Below are 21,584 nucleotides of genomic sequence, written 5' to 3'. Positions count from 1 at the left end.
TGATACACGATTGTGATGTCAGTGGTTCCTAGCGTAAGGATAGGCTACAAGACAAACGTTCAGGACTCAGTGCCGCTTCCACTGTGTGTCTGTGACCTGTCAATGGGGTATTTATATATAATATTGTACTTGAGTTGGATGTACACTTACACACGTATTGTTCATTGCACAGTACAGTTGTGCTCACCTAACTGCAGCTCAACCAAACCTGAACACGTGCAGATATGTCTTATACTGGGTGTGTCTCTTGGTGCTGGAGCACTGCTGCAATGATGTCATCATCACCATTTATTTATATAGCGCCACTAATTCCGCAGCGCTGTACAGAGAACTCATTCACGTCAGTCCCTGCTCCATTGGAGCTTACAGTCTAAATTCCCTAATATATACACAGACACACACAGACAGAGAGACTAGGGTCAATTTTGATAGCAGCCAATTAACCTACTTGTATGTTTTTGGAGTGTGGGAGGAAACCAGAGCACCCGGAGGAAACCCACGCAAACACAGGGAGAACATACAAACTCCTCACAGATGGTCGGGAATTGAACTCATGACCCCAGTGCTGTAAGGGAGAAGTGCTAACCACTGAGCCACCGTGCTGCACATGATATGTGACGATGATGATCTAGCTACTGACATATTGATCGCCAGCTGATAGTACTTAAATCATTAGAGTCACAGCCATCTATACTCGTTACTTAGATGACATTTCCAGGAAAGAAGATTCCTACTAGATTTGTAGAGGGGTAAACAACATATGTGGAGGTGTATTTAATTACATAATCTATTCCGATAGAGTAATGTGACTTTTTAGCCTTTACTACTAATGCTGCAAAGACGAGAGAGAGAGGGCATAGCTCCATCTGCAGTTTGTAATTAAAATGCCAGAACAGGACCTGATGGCAGCTTCTCTTTAAAGTCACTTGTTTTTTCCTGGCAGCTGCCAAATGAATGAAAAACACCATATGATTTTATTTCTGATTGGATTCCAAATTTGCAGTAGTAAATTCCGGAGTATAAAGACGCCACGACCAGCTTTCACTACAGCGCCACCTTGTGTCCAAAGAGGGATAATGTGCAATTATGGGGATCAGGAATGCAGAGTAATCTGCTAATTAATCATCATTTATTTATATTGCGCCAGCAAATTCCGTAGCGCTTAAATCCAATTTGTTATATACTCAGTTAATGATTTAACACTGTCAGAGGTCAGAATGAACTATTAATCAGTGCACACCTCTGAGCTGGGGTGGCCTGATTTTTAAATATTTATCATTGCAGTGGTATCAGTTCTTCTGATAATAAATAGGGCGGAGAGAGCAGATTAACTAGTTCTACACTGGAGCAGGCAGCCCCTTGGGACACGGAGTCTGCTGAAAGCTTTAAGGTATAGGGGATGCGGCCTGTGCACTGGGCCTCGTGATCATAATGCAATTGGGGCCTATCATTGAGTCACCCCCACATAGTGCTAAAGTCATTAGTTGTCTCCCCCCTTGAATTGACCATGTGCCTCATTGCTGATATGTGAATTCTCATTCATTTAAGTAAAATATACATGGCTGTGTTTCCTCAATATAGAGATGTGATTGACAGTCTGTCCCTTTATACCTCTCGATCGATCAAGATGGGCATTATCTGCTAAACAGTTGGTCAGAAAAATTATACAAGATAATTCCTCTAAGTGACTTGTTACTAACTTGTAATTTATCACTTTGAGTAGCTGCCAGTTTCATAGCTTAGGGGCGATGTAAACTGAAAGGCCAGCGTTTCAAAACATTGTACAGTTTCACTTTTCAATAATTGTACAATAACTGGTGTGGCTTAAACATGTTCTTATTTGATGGTGTTAGCTGATAGGACAGTAATAATTTTCTGCTGCTGTGTGAATAGCACTGAGCGGTATCTACACATTAGCTCACCTCTGAGCCCTTCCTTCTACATTGTCTTATTGTCACAAGTATAAAGCATCATCATTTGTGTAAACTGTTTGTAAATGAGAAGTCCTCACACCAGGCACAGGGCTGTTTCAAGGATGTACTGAGCTACCCTCTATTCTGCTGCTGGACCCACTGAGCTCAACTGTTGTTGTCCTGGTTCAGATGACCAAGCTCTAGAGGCCCCCTACTCTGACCCCGGCCAGAGGGTAGCAAAGGGGCCTTTACCTCCTCCATATCGCTACACAACCTAGATCAATTGTTCCTCTATGCTTTCTCAATACATACACCAGGTAGCCCACCATGCACTTATGAACTTTCACCATACATCTCTCTCCAACATCCTACTTCTCCTTAGTCTATTAAAATTTCCTCTTCGCTACTTCTCTCCTCGCTAGTCTGCACCCACCACACTCGTCTGCCTACATATGTAGAAACCAACCTCATAACCACAAATTATCCTTGCATGCCCTTTTTCTGCCTCTGCTCCTTTTCACTTCCGGGGACATCTTGGTCAACGTTGGGCCCGTGCGATCCGCACTATCTGCTCACAATTCCCATTGACAACACCACGTTCTCTACTACAACACAATTTTTTATTTTACTTGACCTTGTTTTCTCCAGCTTGAACTTTCTTTTCTCCAATCACAACCTCCTTTCCTTTAGCCTCATCCTACCTTGCTTCCCTAAATGCTCTCAAGTAGAGCCACTTCACATACACAACTACTGTCTCTAGAACTACCCGGATCTGGTTGCCACTTTCTACAACGACATAGTCACTTCAGCTACCACAAAGTTTCTAAAGATACAAACCTCAACCGTGACGATCCAAACAGACTTGCCACATACAAAAATGCTCCCATACTGCTCAGGGCCACTGGAGGAAGTCTAGCTCTAAAGATCACTTGCTCCACTATAAATTCATCCCATCATCATCATCAAACACCACCCTTTCACATGCCAATAAAACATACTTCTCCAATATCCTGTTTTCTACTCCCCTGATGCCTTTACCTCCCCTCTCTTCTTCCTCACAAGCCATGATTTTGCCACCTACTCCAAAGACAAAATAGACACCACTGAATAACATTTCCTCAAGCCGAACATCCCACCTGCTTCCTACACTCCCCAAACCACCATCGTTTTACTATCCCTAGCAGCTGAGGAAAAAGTTTGCAATAATCTCACCTGACCACACAACTTACCCTGTTAACCCTTTTCTTTCCCAATTTCTCTGCTCCCTCTCCCACACTTTATGCTCACCTTTTGAATTGATCTCTCTCCACTGGCATGTTTCATTCATGGCTACAAGCTCATATCTCCAATCCTAAAGAAACTATTGACCTTACCTCTTTCTCCGAATACTGCCTTATTTCTCTCCTTCCTGTTTCCAACCCAAAGTCATGGCCAAAAGTTTTGAGAATGACACAAATATTATCTTACTGCTAGTAAGATTGCACCTAAATCAACCATTTATCGGATCAATAAGAACTTAAAGGGGAGATGTTCAATAGTTGTGAAGAAGGCTCCAGGGCCATTTCCTAAATTTGATTTAGCGGCGGGATCGGGGCACCACCAGTGCAGTGTGTGTTTAGGAATGGCAGCAGGAAGATGTGAGTGCATCTGCACGCACAGTGAGGCAAAGGCTTTTGGAGGAAGGCCTGGTGTCAAGAAGGCCAGCAAAGAATCCACTTCTCTCCAGGAAAAACATCAGGAACAGACTGATATTCTGCAATAGGTACAGGGATTGGACTGCTGAGGACTGGGGTAAAGTCATTTTTTCTGATAAATCCCCTTTCAGATTGTTTGGGGCATCTGTAAAAACGCTTGTCCAGAGAAGGAAAGGTGAGCGCTACCATCAGTCCTGTGTCATGCCAACAGTAAAGCATCCTGAGACCATTCATGTGTGGGGTTGCTTCTCAGCCAAGGGTGTGGGCTCACTCACAGTTTTGCCTAAGAACACAGCCATGAATAAAGAATGGGACCAAAACATCCTCCAAGAGCAACTTCTCCCAACCATCCAAGAACAGTTTGGTGATGAACAATGCCTTTTTCAGCATGATGGAGCACCTTGCCACAAGGCAAAATTGATAACTAAGTGATTTGGGGATTAAAACATACATTTTTTTAGTCCATGGCCAGGAAACTCCCCAGACCTTAATCCCATTGAGAATTTGTGGCCAATCCTCCAGAGGCGGGTGGACAAACAAACACCCACAGATTCTGACAAACTCCAAGCATTGATTAGGCAACAATGGGCGGCCTTCAATCAGTATGTGGCCCAGAAGTTGATTAACAGCATGCCAGGGTGCAGAGGTTTTCAAAAAGAAGGGTCCACACTGCAAATATTGACTCTTTGCTTAATCTTAATGTAATTGTCAATAAAAGCCTTTGACACTTATGAAATGCTTGTAATGTTACTTCAGTATACCATAGTAACATCTGACAAAAAGGTCTAAAAACACTGAAGCAGCAAACTGTGAAAACCAATACTTGTGTCATTCTCAAAACTTTTGTCCGTGACTGTACTTGAGTAACTTGTGTACAACCACTTATTTTCCATTCTTTCCTCTAGCTCCGTTCAAGTCTCTGAGAACAGATTCCCCCCCCCCCCCCCCCATAGTCCACTGAGACTGCCCTCCCAAAACTGATCAATGTTTTACTTGGAGCAAAATCTAAAAGTCACTTCTCCATACTCATCCTTCTGGACCTCTCTGCTGCTTTTGACACTGATGAACATCCTTTTCTCCTGCCCATCCTTTACTCCATTGGCCAGTGTGATACATGTCTTTTTTGGTTCACTTCCTAATTATCCAACTGCTCTTTCAGCATCTCTATCTCTGACGCATCCTCCACTCCCCTCTCTCTTTTCTCACTGTACAAATCTCCAGGTGAACTACTTCCCTCATTCGCCCCCCAGTACCACCTCTACATTGATGACACCAAAATCTCTCTCTCCCCTTCTATATGATCTTGTCTAACCAACTGTCTCTACATAGATGCCCAAACGCTGCCTAATGCTCAACATGTCCAAAACAGAGCTCATCAGTTTCCCTGTCACTGACATCAATTTTCTCAGTCTCCAAGCCTGCTGCCTTGGTGTCACACTTGACCCTGCCCTCTGTTCTATTCACATCCAGAGCGTCTCCCATTCCTGTTGCCTACACCTTCGATATACTGTCAAAATATGCCCTCTTCTTACCCAAGATGCAATCAAAACGTATCCATTATCTCATCGTATTCCCCATCGACTACTGCAACCGCCTATCTGCATTCTTCTCACCCATCCACGCCCACTTTAATCCATTTATAAAAGCTGTTGCAAGATTGTTGATATTCTCTCGTTGCTCCAAATCAGCACTCTGCACATTTCTACACTGGCTCCCTTTGTCCTCTAGAATCCAATTCAAATTGCTCGCCCTTACCTACAAAGTAGTCTACATCCACAACCCTGCATACATCTCAAATCTGGGAGGAAACAGACACCGATTTGAACGTAGTAATAAAGATACTTTATTTGATGTAAAATACTTAGAGGATATAGGAGGTACAAGTCAGTGTGAGCCGCCAGCATCCACCGACATACAGTATTAAAGGTTGAAGAGATGACCCGTCCACGTCTCGTCCCTTTTAGTGTGTTGGCGCTGTGCGCCTCAAAGCGCCCCTTCCTCTCGCGCAGAGAGCGGAAGGGAGTGGAGGCAAAATGGGGAATACTACCGGACCTTTCACCAACATGCAGCGGAGGCAGTCATTTGCTATAGTGAATCAGTATTCATGAGAAGGCAAAGTGTTGTGTCTCACAAAGGCCACTGGTTCGTCCGGCAAAAATGGCTGCTCATTTGTGAGTCAGCAACAGGTTCATGTCATCTGAGCTGACAGTGCACTGTAACCGAACAGACGTCTTCTGACGAACGCACACACCACAAAATCATATTACAATATAGCACAAGACTCATTCACATTTACTATCCTGCTCAACATTAATGTACGAGGATTCATACATGACGTGTTAATCAAGGGAACGCAGTCTGTGTGTATGTGCCATACTCAGCTTCTTAACAAAAACAAAGTTATATTAATTTACAAAACTGCTTTCTTAGAACAAACCTGTTCCATTTTCCTGTTCATCGTCGAAGCTAAGGGTAGATCGGGTCTGGTTGATATTCCCGGCTTTCCGAATCCAGCAACCGTCTTAGCGGTCAATTAAATGCCCAGGTAATACGGATAAAATGCCCTATGAAAGACACGTTGCTGGCCAGACAGACTACACTGCGATGGGTATACAGCAGAGGCGGTGACGGTCTACCCGTGATGTATTAACATTAGTGATGGCGGGAACCTCCATCCCGCAGCGAAATTATACAGAGATATACATGTCAATAAAGCACTGAAATTGCAGCAGAATAAGGCACACTTGCAAAACACACACATTGTAGTAATGAAATAAGGCACCACAGGAGTTCAGTTAATCCCCAACCCCCCGGACCCACTATAAATGGTCCAGATATCCAGCGGATGAGAATCTGGATAACCATTCAGTGGTGAGCAGGGACCAGGACGGCAGTAGCTGCGACATATCATCATCCAGTTGATGAGGGTGAAGTGGTGTCATCTCAACTCAAGACGGACACAGTGATGATAATGACGAGGACGATGAGGAGGACGGCAACGCAGATCGCAATGTAGACTTTCTTCTGCAGGGAGAAGAGACTGGTCTATAAAATGTCTTCACTCGTACATGAATAACCTCACATTATCGCCACTAGACAGCCTTACCTTACGGGCCTTCTGTCTGTTCTCCACGGCCTGGGTCAGTTGTTTTTTGGCCTTTTCCACATAATCAGAGGAATGTGAAATATTCTTTTCTATGTTGTCTATTGTCTCTCCCTGTAACAACGAAGTAAAGTCAGACAGAGAATCTGGACAGTGTATTATGGGGATAATATAGTGGAAACAGCTAACAGACTCTGCAGAACTGTACTGGTCAATGCTGGTCACTCTAGTGCCAGGCGAACAACAGCTAATGGACCCCAGCGGGACAATGGCCAATGACAAGTGTCAGGTTCTGCTAAGCAGAACCAACAGGGCAATACCGAATATAGAAAGTAAAGAAAAATAGCAGAAGATGGACAATGTGGAAGACCTACAGGCTTTTATGGAAGCATACATAGGGAGGATAATTAGGATTTTAGATAAGTGCATGTGGAGTATTTACCTGTGCCTCGACCTCCATGGCGAGATACATGAACATATCATGTAATTCTATAATGCTTTTCTCCAGTTTCAGAATCTCATCATGTCGGGCTTCAATTTCATTCAGGGCCTGTTTACTAACCTGTGTGTCCTTCAGAATCTGAGGAGAGAAACACACATCTCACACCTCATCCTCTGCAAATCTTCCACCACACACCTCACCCGACATCCTCTGCTAACCTTCCTCATCCGGCATCCTCTGCTAACCTTCCACCTCACCCGGCATCTTCTGCTAACCTTCCTGACACGGCATCCTCTGCTAACCTTCCTCACACGGCACCCTCTGCTAACCTTCCTCACATATGTCACACGGCACCCTCTGCTAACCTTCCTCACACGGCACCCTCTGCTAACCTTCCTCACATATGTCACACGGCATCCTCTGCTTACCATCCTCACCTGGCATCCTCTGCTAACCTTCCTCACACACACACACTTCACCCTGGCATCCTCTGCTAACCATCCTCACCTGGCATCCTCTGCTAACCATCCTCACACCCCTCACCCGGTATCCTCTGCTAACCTTCCTCACACACCTCACCCGGCATCCTCTGCTAATCTTGCTCACCCGGCACCCTCTGCTAACCTTCCTCACACACCTCACCCGGCATCCTCTGCTAACCTTCTTCACACACACACTTCACCCTGGCATCCTCTGCTAACCATCCTCACCTGGCATCCTCTGCTAACCATCCTCACCTGGCATCCTCTGCTAACCATCCTCACACACCTCACCCGGTATCCTCTGCTAATCTTGCTCACCCGGCACCCTCTGCTAACCTTCCTCACACACCTCACCCGGCATCCTCTGCTAACCTTCCTCACACACCATCCTCTGCTAACCTTCCTCACACACCATCCTCTGCTAACCTCCCTTACACACCTCACCCGGCATCCTCTACTAACCTTCCTCACACACCTCAACCTGCATCCTCTGCTAATCCTCCACCGCACACCTCACCCGGCATCCTCTGCTAATCTTCCTCACACGGCATCCTGCTAATTGGACCCACATCATACAGTCTGTCATATAACATGAATGACCCTAACTCCTCCTGTGATACCAAACAGGCATATGGATGTGCATCCCCGTTTCGCATGACTCCTCTTACATTGCATGTGAACACGTCAGTCTCCCCCCTCTCCAGCATCTCATCAAACTGCTCGTCGGTAACACTGTTTCCAGCTGTGAAACAAGAGAAGGAAGCTTACTTGGGACCCACAAAACATCACATAGTGGCGAAAATTACCAGAAATTACTGGAGATTAGTTATGGGAGAATGTGGGTGTCTCACTATGGCAGGGTAGGTTCATTTTAGATTATCTAGTTTATTCCGAGTCACAAGTACTTTATTTTTGATGAAAGCTTATTTACAGAAACTGGGTATGGTGATGGGCACCTGGTTCGCCCCAATATTTGCAAAGCTCTACATGGATTTTGAAGATCAATACATGTGGGGGAGCAAACTCAGGATGAGCCTTGCAGCACCATAATGATCCACCTCCCATGCGGCACAATGCTTACCCCCCACTAGCGCAAGCAGCACAATACGGATCCCTTACAGAGACGTACTTATCTGCAGTTGGCGTTTGATCCTCTTGACGTTGCTTTCTCTATACTGAGTCTGGACCATGTTACACCGATTCAGGAGCTCGATGAACTGCTGAGAGAGGACCCCATGCTGCCAAAGACCAGGAGAGTAATGCTTTATATTAACACACATTTCACCTGATCCATGATAACACAGAACATCACTGTATTTACATCTAACAAACTTTTTATAGTTTATTCAGAGACTAAAATCTTGTCCATCAAACTCCAGCCATTGCACTGCTCTAGTGAAACTTCCTAAGCAGATATTTAATGATGAGGACTTTCAGCAAAGTGACGGCAGAGACTAAGCTGGAACAATATAGTTCCATATAAAGTAAGGGACTAAGATCACTTTAGGTATACTATTTACATCCGTAATCCATGGCTATACTTGACCTTTAAAGCAGGTTTTTTTCTTTTTAGAGAAATAAATAACTTGTCCTGGAGACTGGATTATACCTGTGTCTTTTTCATACGCATGTGGACGGACCCTCTGACCTCCTCATCATCATCCTTCACCTCTATTTCTGAAACAAAGTAAGAGACAAGTAGACATAGCTGGAAGGGAAAGTCTCACAATAATTATACCAGGAAACAAACCGAAAGGTACGTGGAGAGGAATAACTCAAACCCGGTCATCAAAGCAAGAGGAGGCAAGAGAAAGACATAAAGAAGGATATCACAGAGAGAAAGTCTGTCTGGAGCAGTCTGGATGCCCAAGAGATAGATCAGACGGAGCAGGGAAGGAAGAGGCTCAGGGCCTGGCTGGACAGACGGAGAAGGGAAGGAAGAGGCTCGGGGCCCGGCTGGATAGACGGAGCAGGGAGGGAAGAAAGAGGCTCAGGGCCCGGCTGGACAGACGGAGCAGGGAGGGAAAGAAGGGGCTCGGTTGGACAGACAGAGCAGGGAGGGAAAGAAGGGGCTCGGTTGGACAGACAGAGCAGGGAGGGAAGGAAGGGGCTCGAAGCCTGGCTGGACAGACGGAGGAAGGCAGGGGCTCGGGGCACGGCTGGACAGACAGAGCAGGGAAGGCAGGGGCTCCGGGCCCGGCTGGACACACAGAGCAGGGAAGGAAGGGGCTCCGGGCCCAGCTGGACAGACAGAGCAGGGAGGGAAGGAAGAGGCTCGGGGCCCAGCTGGACAGACAGAGCAGGGAGGGAAGGAAAAGGCTTGGGGCCCGGCTGGACAGACCCGCACACGTCATTGAACTTACTTTGCAGTTTGCCACGTATTTCTTTTGCTAAGTGCTTTATCTCTTCCCGCAGGTTCTGTAAATCTTTTTTCATACCTGGAGTACAGACATAACTTAATCAGAATTTTCCACCACCTTTAAATACACCATAATATGCTATCCAGGCACACACAACACACACAAGTTACATGCTAAATGTATATGTACCATCACATACATGTTATGCCTCATTTAACCTTCCATGTACAAATAAACAAGTCACTGATGGAGTGGAATCAAAGGTGCAGTCGGTACGAGGGTGCAGGGGGTCAGCGGGGTGCAGTTCTTACGAGGGTGCAAGGGGTCAGCGGGGCGCAGTCGGTACGAGGGTGCAGGGGGTCAGCGGGGTGCAGTCGGTACGAGGGTGCAGGGGGTCAGCGGGGTGCAGTTCTTACGAGGGTGCAAGGGGTCAGCGGGGCGCAGTCGGTACGAGGGTGCAGGGGGTCAGCGGGGCGCAGTCGGTATGAGGGTGCAGGGGGTCAGCGGGGCGCAGTCGGTACGAGGGTGCAGTCAGTACGAGGGTGCAGGGGGTCAGCGGGGTGCAGTCGGTATGAGGGTGCAGGGGGTCAGTGGGGTGCAGTCGGTATGAGGGTGCAGGGGGTCAGTGAGGTGCAGTCGGTACGAGGGTGCAGGGGGTCAGCGAGGTGCAGTCGGTATGAAGGTGCAGGGGGTCAGCGAGGTGCAGTCGGTATGAAGGTGCAGGGGGTCAGCGAGGTGCAGTCGGTATGAAGGTGCAGGGGGTCAGCGGGGTGCAGTCGGTATGAAGGTGCAGGGGGTCAGCGAGGTGCAGTCGGTACGAGGGTGCAGGGGGTCCGTGAGGTGCAGTCGGTATGAGGGTGCAGGGGGTCAGCGGGGTGCAGTCGGTATGAAGGTGCAGGGGGTCAGCGAGGTGCAGTCGGTATGAAGGTGCAGGGGGTCAGCGAGGTGCAGTCGGTATGAAGGTGCAGGGGGTCAGCGAGGTGCAGTCGGTATGAAGGTGCAGGGGGTCAGCGAGGTGCAGTCGGTATGAAGGTGCAGGGGGTCAGCGAGGTGCAGTCGGTATGAAGGTGCAGGGGGTCAATGAGGTGCAGTCGGTATGAAGGTGCAGGGGGTCAATGAGGTGCAGTCGGTATGAAGGTGCAGGGGGTCAATGAGGTGCAGTCGGTATGAAGGTGCAGGGGGTCAGTGAGGTGCAGTCGGTACGAGGGTGCAGGGGGTCCGTGAGGTGCAGTCGGTACGAGGGTGCAGGGGGTCAACGGGGAGCAGTCGGTATGAAGGTACAGGGGGTTAGTGAGGTGCAGTCGGTATGAAGGTGCAGGGGGTCAGTGATGTGCAGTCGGTACGAGGGTGCAGGGGGTCAGTGATGTGCAGTCGGTACGAGGGTGCAGGGGGTCAGTGAGGTGCAGTCGGTACGAGGGTGCAGGGGGTCAGTGATGTGCAGTCGGTATGAAGGTGCAGGGGGTCAGTGATGTGCAGTCGGTACGAGGGTGCAGGGGGTCAGTGATGTGCAGTCGGTACGAGGGTGCAGGGGGTCAGTGAGGTGCAGTCGGTACGAGGGTGCAGGGGGTCAGTGAGGTGCAGTCGGTACGAGGGTGGAGCGGCTAATGAGGTGCAGGTAATACAAAGATGCAGTCACTGGCGCCACTTACTGTCCTCAGGGAGCGGTTGGCTGAGGATCATCACCTGATTAGATTCCAGTTCTTTCACTTTGCTCGTCAGGATCTCCAGTGAAACTCGGATGTCTTTAATCTGTAGAAAGAGGTCAGAGGTCACCCATAAGAGAGAATGCAGGAGGCATGAGGTGGGTCACAGTGAGGAGGGAGATGCGTAGTGCCTCCTCCTGACTCTCGGAAATAACCAGTGACAAACGTTACAAGTTACCATTTGGAACAGCTGCTGGTCAAGCTCCGTTTCCTCATGGCTGCCATTGGGCGGACTTTGGATAAAAACCTTGTACTCATCGGAGTCCGAGTCGGTGTCGCCCTGAAACAAAAACAACAAGTGGCATTTACCCATCACCCACATGCAGGGGAGGCGGCCATCCTGTCTACCAATCCGTGCACTAGGAGCTAGCGACATCACTCTTCTCTCAATCCATTCATTGGCCGCATTCTGAGGGTTCATCCCACAACATGTAACCTGTGCACTCAGTAATAAGGACAATGAATGGGGAGCCTGGGGACAGTATTTCGGAGGAGGCAGAGTGTTACCAGCAGTCTTCCTGCAGCCTGGGGTACGAGAACATACAATAATATCTGCAGCCTATCTCAGCACGTTGTCATCCGTCACGCTCTTACTTTCAGTGTCCACACCGTACTTTTCGGCATTTGCAGTTTGATTTAATGTTACCTCTGGAATTATTTACCTTCATACAGTTTTGTTTTTTTAAATCCAGGCTCTGGAGTGAAGACATGGACCAAACAAAGGTCATGTCACAGGGTCTTGGGAGAACTACCTATATCATAGTACAATGTGACTCATACACAGACACTGATAACGTGTGCATGTTTGGTATAATATGATGGAAATACACAGATCAGCCTCAACATTAAAACCAGCTGCCTAATACGGTGTAGGTCCACCTCATGCTGCCAAAACAGCTCTGACCCGTGGAGACATGGACTCCACAAGACCTCTGAAGGTGCCCTGTGGTATCTGGCACCAAGACGTTAGCAGCAGATCCTTTAAGTCCTGTAAGTTGCGAAGTGCGTCCTCCATAGCTCAGACGTGTATTTCCAGCACATCCCACAGATGCTCAGTCAGATTGAGATCTGGGGAATTTGGAGGCCAATTCAACACCTTGATCTCTTTGTCATGTTCCTCAAACCATTCCTGAACAATTTTTGCAGTGTGGCCGAGCACATTATGTGATGCACTGTGTGTTCTGACACCTTCCTATCATATATCTACTCCTTGAAAAAGCGTAGAGCGAAACGCGCGTCGGGGTACGGTGTCCTAGCACGCCGATTATGTGATATTCACCTAGCAAAACAATATGTCCTGCAAAAGTTCTTTTACCAACTGGTATTTCTCTAGCGGTATATAGATACAAGAGTAGCTAATTGACTGGTTCTCAATGGAAGTTAGATGGACAGCAGACACATGGCGGCACAGTACACTGACTATATGATACTCTCATAATCCTTAATCAGCTGTTATATAGACTGATATTTCCTTAGCTGTGTCATCAAATTTAAGCAGCTAGTCTAGTTTTAGCAGATTGCTAGAGGGAGGAATAGCTAACAGCCGTCTATATGTGACATTAATAGTCCATGGTTAATTAAGTAGAAAATGACTGTGATACTTATCTTATATAAGCATCTACTTACACGTAATACGAGTGTAAAGATCAGGTCAGAAATACACATAAGGTACAATATGTGAAACATACTGTTTGAAAAGGTCAGAATACACTGCATCAGAGTGCGCCGATCACATGACATCTGTACAGTAACAATTGTTTTCACAATTGCTACATTTGTAGTGTGATTGTCATAAAGCCTTAGCTATCTGATGACCTATATTTAGAACAAAACATATAGAGATACCGGACTATTTACAATAACAAACAAGATATTGAGGTAATGTATGTAACTTTAATAAAAAAATAATTATATCTTGTAAAAATAGTATTGCTAATTAGTGAACTATCACATAGATTTTAATCACATTTCTCTACTTATCACTATCTATTAAACAATTCACTCATAAGGTATTTTAATAAGAATAATAATAAAGTAATTATTTTAAGAGAATTGATGAACATTTAGAGGACATCCTTATGGGAGAACCCTTTTCTGTTACTGTAAACATTAATCCTCTTTTCTCTCTGGAAGCACCTACTGTGAATTAATAGTATAGATAGTTTTGAGATATAGCCATAGTTGCCTACTATTAGGCACTGAAGTTCGGGAGATCCCGTACAGTGGGTGTAACTAGAGGGTGGGAGGGAGCGGGGCACAGTCATTTGCGTCATTTTGGCCCCGCCCCCTGCATCGGAAATGATGTTTTGATGCGATGACGCGAATCACCGCAAATCGCATTATTTTGGCCAGGTATTTGCCGCACACAGGAGAATTGCTGCTCTCCCGGGAGACCGACACGGAATTCGGGAGTCTCCCGGACATTCCGGAAGAGTTGGCAAGTGTGGATATAGCAGGTGGTTCAACCAATATAAGGAAGTTCTGTGCGAATGTTTTCTAAAAGAGGTTACAAACCTTTCTATCATACCCAGCATTAACTTTTTCAGCAATTTGTGCTACAGTAGCTCTTCTGTGGGATTGGACCAGACGGACTAGCCTTCGTTCCCCACATGCATCAATGAGCCTTGGGCACCCATGACCTTGTCTCCGGTTCACCAGTTGTCCTTCCTTGGACCACTTTCGGTAGGTACTCACCACTGCAAACCAGGAACATCTCACAAGACCTGCCGGTTTGGAGATGCTCTGACCCAGCCGTCCAGCCATCACAATTTAGCCCTTGTCAAAGTTGCTCAGATCCTTACCCTGGCCCGTTTTTCCTGCTTCAAACACATCAACTTCAAGAACTGACTGTTCATTGCTGCCTAATATGTCCCACCCCATGACAGGTGCCATTGTAACAAGATAACCAATGTTATACACTTCACTTGTCAGTGGTTTGAATGTTGTGACTGATCACTGTATATCGAAACTCTGCAATGTCTCTAAAAAAAACCTCTCCCCATTCTCCAAAATGTGCATCACTCGGCTCATTGAAGACCGATTACGTTTCTGTCCATTTTCCAGCAAAGCAAATTAGGATATCCGTTATGTTTTTTGTTTTTTTAGTAATCAAATGAATTTATCTCTGTTCATATTGGCTACAGGTATTAAAAGAACACTAAATTTATCAAGCTGCGGTTTGAAAAACTGGAGGTGTTGCCTATAGCAACCAATCAGGTTCCAGCTGTCATTTTGGAAAATTTACTAAATAAATGATAACTAAAATCTAATTGGTTGCTATAGGCAACATCTCCACTTTTTCAACCTGCAGTTTAGTAAATTTACCCCTAAGTATCAACTAAATTTCCTAGGTGCTAAATTTAGTCAAACTAGACAGAAAAATGAGAGTCAGCTCTGTGTAGAGGCAGGTGCCAACTCCCTCTACAATAATGAATATAAAATGGGAAAAACAATAATGAGCGCCCATCTAATTGTTTCATCGACTGAAATCTCAAAACTATATTATATACATAAACATGGCAGGATAAACATAGGCTACTGATTCAACAATTGCACCTATTTGTTACTATCAAACATACATTATAAAAACCATCAACAAATCAATTATAACAAAATATCACATCAGTGGGGGGTCAATGGAAAAGGAAAGCAATAATAAACCGAAAAAAAAATGTCCATAGGTCTTATATAAGAAAATATAATCCCCTTTGAAAAGCTCCAAAAAACAAAGTGACATGCATATGATATTTTATACTACAGAAGCAGAGAGAGGATCAATGAACACACCGTGCGTGTGTATTAGAGTCACATGTATATGTAAAATGGATATCAGCAGGGGCAAAGCAGGATTTGTAGAGGGGGGTTTCCACACCAACCTGCCAGTGGGCGTGACCAGCATGCATGGGGGCATGGCTATAATTTTAGACAGTGCTTGGCTGCTCTCCAACTCTTCCTATCCCCATAATATACATGGGCAATGCTGAGTGCACTACTGTTAGGTGCACGCAGCTCTCCCTTTTCAAGCAGAGCCGTGTGAAGCGGGAGCAGGGTCCAACCACCTCAATTATACAGTGCCCCAGGCTTGGAGGGGGGTTTCCAGGCACTAGGAAACCTCTGTTTGCATATGATCAGATTCGTTTCTTCTCCCTTTACAAACAGCAGTAGTTGGTAGCGGATATAGATACTTGTTGTTGAAAGATCGCAACAGGTACTTAATATTTGCACCCCTGGACACCAAAGTGGATAACGGCCTCATACAGATAAACCAAATAGCTGACTGGGGACCTACCGTCCCTTCATAGAAATAAAGTCAGCCCGATTAGACTTGTGTTTATATTACTCATAAAGGCTACTTTCACTTGTTTGTCCTAATTCAGATGCAATTTTCCTATAACGGGAGAGAGTATGATCAGCTGCTCCTGTATAACTTGTAGATCGATGCTCGTTAAGATAATCCAACTAAGGGAGATCCGTCCTCAGAAGTCAGGGGTAATAAAAACACAGTGTTCTGTAATCCGACGCGTTTCACCACTATGACTTTCTCAAAGATGCTCCGAACAACGGGGTTTAAGTCGTCATTCAACAACGCTACCAATCAAAAGCACACCAAATGATTAGAAGCAGCTGGACTATATTTACAGAATGTCTAAGGAAAAATTCAAAGATAAAATAAATAACGTTTCCATCGCTAAAATGATCCAATAAAACGTTATGAAAAATAATAAGTGATCCAAATAATTAATCTAGAAATTACAGAGATATAGCAAACCAGGAGCCTATGACACATCAAAGACACTAACTATAAACACTGAGCGCTCTAGATAATAACCATTTGTATCTATTAAGAAAACCTGTCTAACCGAAACACTATAATGTGTAATAGTCATAGAAAAGAGAACGGGTAAAAAATAAATTAGCCCCAAATAATTAATATGCCTCTACCTACTACACAAACATAAATTAGAACATAATCTCCAAATATAATCTTGGTAAAAGTACACAGAACACCAGGGAATCAAACTCTGACTCCCTCCCATATAGGGGTCCTCACTCTATCCACTGAGCCACAGTTAGCTAAGGAAACCAATAAGCTAAATACCAGATAACACAATCAAATAAACCCTAAAAACACTGATCTTTAATTTAATCCAAACTACCTATATATTAATCAAGATATAAATGATATAATGAATGAATAATAAAAAAAATATATCAAAATAACCCTTCAAATTATCTTTAGTTACACATCAACAAATGTATCTCACAAGCGGAATTAATGAACTAAAGATAAATTCTAAGGACTCATTCAACCCCTCAGGGTGTAATGTCCATCACTTAAAAATCCAGAAGATCTCTCTTTCACACAGGTAGGTGCTTGAACGTATCCCCACCGCGTGCAGTCGGTTTAATGTGCTCTCTAAAAGCTGAAGGATGATTCGGAAGGGGCAGATACTTTCATCTATTTCAAAAATCTGGGTGCCAGCGTATTTTTCGAATTTCTATTCTAATTAAAATATAATATTTGATCTTTCTGGAATAACATTACTTAAAATATGATCCTGCTTTAAAAGAGAATCATTTTTATTTATAATAGTCTTTATCTGTAAGTGTTTATCATCATCATCATTTATATAGCGCCACTAATTCCGCAGCGCTGTACAGAGAACTCACTCACATCAGACCCTGACCCATAGGAGCTTACAGTCTAAATTCCCTAATATAGACACTCACACACAGTCACAGACAGACAGGGAGAGACTAGGGGTTTTTTTTGTTTTTTTTTTGTTTTAATTTTTGATAGCAGCCAGTTAACCTACCAGTATGTTTTTGGAGTGTGGGAGGAAACCGGAGCACCCGGAGGAAACCCACGCAAACACAGGGAGAACATACAAACTCCTCACAGATAAGGCCATAGTCGGGAATCGAACTCATGAACCCAGTGCTGTGAGGTAGAAGTGCTAACCACTAGGCCACTGTGTTGCCCATGTTTAGTATATATATATATATATATATATATATATATATATATATATATATATATATATATATATATATATTATTTTTTTTTTATTTTTTTTTTTTTTATTATTTATTAGGATTCGTCACAGAAAAATATAAACATTCGACATGGTCAAAAGGTACAATAGACAAATGATATCTAGCAGTAAAGGCGAGATGAGGCCACCAAATACAAATAGAATAATAGCCTGAGATAAACATATATAGTAGCAACAATAACCCGGAACTGAGAATAGACCCAGAAAGGGTGTGTAATATAGTAACGATTTATATAAAGGGGAAGAAAAAAAGTGAGAAGAGGAAGAGAGGGATTAGGGGAAGGGAAATTGTGAGACCGAAACTGGGGCCCCTGGGGGTCGAGTGATAATATGATATATGTTATCTACCAAAAATCAATCACAAGAAAAGGGCAGAAACACTCTGAGGAAGGTCATTTGGGTATGTAAGCCCAGATCCACCATTATAGATGAACCAATCATCCCAAATTTGAGAAAATATATGAGTTTTGTTTAGTATTATATTTTGATATAAATATTATTCTGAGGGTTTCAAAACGTCTCTTTAGATATTAAGAAAGAGTCTCAGTTCAGGGCTGGGGCATATCCATAAGCTTCATTAACTACACTATCAGGATATATTCTGTCTTTAGATACACTAATCATCTTTAGCCTGTTTTTAACACGTGATATCAGAGGAACAATTCCTTCTTATATGATTCAATTGACGTTTTGGAATATTTTTTAGCCATGGCTTATGACAGAGCCGTAACTTAGAATTCTGGAGCCTGGGGCGAGAAAGACAAATGTCGCCCCCCTAGCCCTCAATTTTAACCAAATCAACCTAAAATATTCCTATATTGCGCCCCCCTTCAGAGTTGCGCCCTGGGCGGTCGCCCCTGTCGCACAGCCCTAGTTACGGCCCTGGCTTATGATGACAGCTATCAAAGCAAATATAATCATTAGAGTCCACTGATGTTTGATAATTAGAAGCAATAGTACTTGAGTCTTTGGCCGAGGGGGTTAGTTTAAAAAAATTCACTGACTCCTGACTAAATGTATAAGTGAAGGTTAAATTATAAGAATTGTGATTTAAGTACTCAACAAAACTGTGAATAGAATTTGAATCCCCTTTCCAAATAATAAGCAGCTTGTCTATGTAACGGCCATAGAACAAGTTTGCTCCAAAGGGTCCATCCCAGATGTACTTCTGTTCGAAATGGCCCATGTATAAATTGGCATAACTCGGGGCCAACTGGTTGCCCATGGCTGTCCCTACCTGTAGGTAATACAGTGCATTAAAAAGAGAATAATTAAAAGAACACTAAACCCCGATATGGAAATGTTTAATATGAAACATTAAGGCAAAGTACGCTGATTAGTGCTACCTTGACATTCTGCTGTCACTCTAACGTGTCATTGTAGCACATTATCCACATAAACTTCTATGTATGTTTTCTGGGTTGATGGCGAGTGTAGCTTTATACAAAGATACTTTCTCAATCAAAAACGTGTTTCTTAGAGATCCTGTATGTTTCTGTCGTTCTATCAATGTTGCTGTACCGCAGTATATTAATCTTATAGTAAATGTAGATTTTATAGACTTATTTCCACCAGTGGACAAGGATTCCCTCTCGTTTGATTGGATCATTGGATGATATGCATCGCTGTACATTACATATCTATATTTCTTATAAATAGCAATTTCTTATCCTGGCATAAGCCACTCCCACATCATTAGTGTCCTCATGGGATCTGACGCAGGTCACAAAGCTGAGACTACAGTCATTCCAGCTGCTGTGACATCACTGTCCTTGCCCCTGTGTATGAGCATTTCTGCAGAACAAGCCTGTCAATCACTCTCTATCTGCTCCAGAATCACCAAGCTTCTAACATGCGAGTGATGAAACAGGGTAAGGTGGATATATATATATATATATATATATATATATATATATATATATATATATATATATATATATATATATATACACACACACACACACATACACACACTCCAGTTATTTTAAATGTATTATTCAGCTCAATAACTCACAGCCTTTCCTATGTAGTAATGTAAAATAGTGACTTCATTTGTTGTTTACAGTGGGCCTGTTATCATCATCATCCATAGCTCAATAAAATAGCAACAAAAGATTTTATAACTGTTTTAAAAGTACAGTACACTATGAGAAGCTGTACCTCTATTTTATCTTACCACAGGACAGCATACTTTTCCAACAAGTGATTATCGTATGCAGCCATCACTAATTTTTTTTTTCCCCCATATAAACCAACATGAAAGTTCTATCCACATAGTCAGGGACAACTGTAGCAGTACTGACTGTGAATGAAATCCCTTTGATTGATATATTGTTTACATGATATAGACTAGGCGGTATCAGTCCATCATTTGCAGAAGCTAAGTAGCGCATGCAGCAGAGTGTTGGACACTCTCTATGACGGGCGTAGACCAAGCACAAGCAGCTATTCGGGAGTCTTTTTGGAGGTCCAACACATTTTTGTATGTGTGCATTTTGTAATGTGTCCAGTTCCTTTATTTCTTCACAAATTTAGGACTAAAACCATTGTGTGGCTCATCCTACCTCCCCTATATATAACCACCTACCTGACTGTATGTGATTTAAAGAAAGTAGTAATTCAGGAATATTGCCAGGGATTGATGGAAAAGGATCAACTACCTCACTGTTAGCCACTTATGTGTCAGAGAGGTGCCCGGCTGGAAGGGTTAAATCTGCTGATTCCCCAGGAGAAGGGCTGACAATGACTGTCCCATCTACTGACTGTCACATAATATATACCCAGGGTGTAAGGGGTTAACCTCACTCATAATAACGTAACTGACTCCAAGCAAAATGACACTGCACCCAGTCATTGCCGCACAGTCGCTGTATACAGTGTGAACAGTTGTATAAGAGGTACAGTGCCTGGATGTGCAACAGGTCGGGCTGGAGTTAGGGACTTTTGGGGGGGGACTCTGGCTGACTAGCTGCAATCACAAACGGAGAGCTATACAGTAAATAGGAAGTGGAAGTTACACTAGTACATAATATACCCTCAGGCTACATGCAGACTGCACACCAGCATACACATCCTCTGGCTCCCCAGCTGCGGGGGGGGGAACTACAGGTCTCAGCATTCCCAAGGCTAGCAGGGTATGCTGGGACATGTAGTTCCCCAGCAGCTTGGGGAGTTGTCCTTTCTTAGCCCTACACAGAGATACAGAATGATTGAGATGTCTCACATAGCCCAGCTCCTTGGTCCGGTCCCTCATGGCTGCTGTCACTCTGGATACAATGTGGATACAATGTATCTCTTCTCAGCGTTCCAAGGATACTTCTGAAAGAACTTAGTTCCACGCACACTGCGCATGCTCAGCCCGGGGCCCCGCCCACTGCACCCTTCCTGCGGCACAGACACCATAGAGGGGAGAAGGAGTGAGGTGCATGCTGGGATACTGGAGGACTCTTACATTATGTAGAGATATGTATACAGACAGACATATATTTATTATATTATATAGATATATACACAGATAGAGATAGATAGTAAACATATATATGTAGATAGATTTATATAGGTAGATATACAGATATATATTTATAATATAGATATATAGACAGATATAGATATATACATATGTATGTAGATATAGACATATATCTATATATGTGTATAGATATACAGACAGATATATATATATATATATATATATATATATATATAGAGCGATAGATAGATAGATATTTATAGTATATTATATATGTGATTGTAGCTTGGCACTGAGCCTGGTTCCTGCAACTGTGTTAAAGTGACATTTCTAAGTGCTTCTCATAGGGCAGCTGTGGCCAG

General features: G+C 44.0%; 1 protein-coding gene and 1 long non-coding RNA gene across 5 annotated transcripts; both read right to left on the bottom strand.

The window, feature by feature from the left end:
- Positions 1–5,426: 5,426 nt before the first annotated feature.
- On the bottom strand, positions 5,427–21,126 carry LOC142097217 (syntaxin-4-like). Of its 2 annotated transcripts, XM_075178879.1 has the most exons (10): positions 20,977–21,126; positions 11,876–11,977; positions 11,644–11,743; positions 9,998–10,072; positions 9,244–9,311; positions 8,764–8,872; positions 8,303–8,376; positions 7,153–7,290; positions 6,714–6,824; positions 5,427–6,631 (listed from the first exon to the last, which is right to left on the bottom strand). In XM_075178879.1, the coding sequence occupies exons 1-10, from the start codon at positions 21,004–21,006 to the stop codon at positions 6,551–6,553; spliced, it is 888 nt and encodes a 295-aa protein (XP_075034980.1). In that variant the 5' UTR covers positions 21,007–21,126; the 3' UTR covers positions 5,427–6,550. The 2 variants fall into 2 exon arrangements, with proteins under 2 accessions (XP_075034980.1, XP_075034981.1); XM_075178880.1 differs by lacking the exons at positions 11,876–11,977; positions 20,977–21,126 and having other exon boundaries at positions 11,678–11,743.
- Positions 7,298–8,294, bottom strand: LOC142097219 (uncharacterized). Of its 3 annotated transcripts, none has more exons than XR_012678147.1 (3): positions 7,790–8,294; positions 7,687–7,717; positions 7,298–7,607 (listed from the first exon to the last, which is right to left on the bottom strand). It is a non-coding gene; the product is annotated as an uncharacterized LOC142097219 (long non-coding RNA). The 3 variants fall into 3 exon arrangements; XR_012678146.1 differs by having other exon boundaries at positions 7,687–7,789; positions 7,826–8,294; XR_012678148.1 differs by having other exon boundaries at positions 7,687–8,064; positions 8,147–8,294.
- Positions 21,127–21,584: the final 458 nt, after the last annotated feature.

Source organism: Mixophyes fleayi, chromosome 7 (assembly GCF_038048845.1).
Source record: "Mixophyes fleayi isolate aMixFle1 chromosome 7, aMixFle1.hap1, whole genome shotgun sequence".
Classification (NCBI taxonomy): domain Eukaryota; kingdom Metazoa; phylum Chordata; class Amphibia; order Anura; family Limnodynastidae; genus Mixophyes; species Mixophyes fleayi.
The sequence above is the reverse complement of the archived record's forward strand: the minus strand, read 5'-3'. Positions and strand labels throughout refer to the sequence as shown.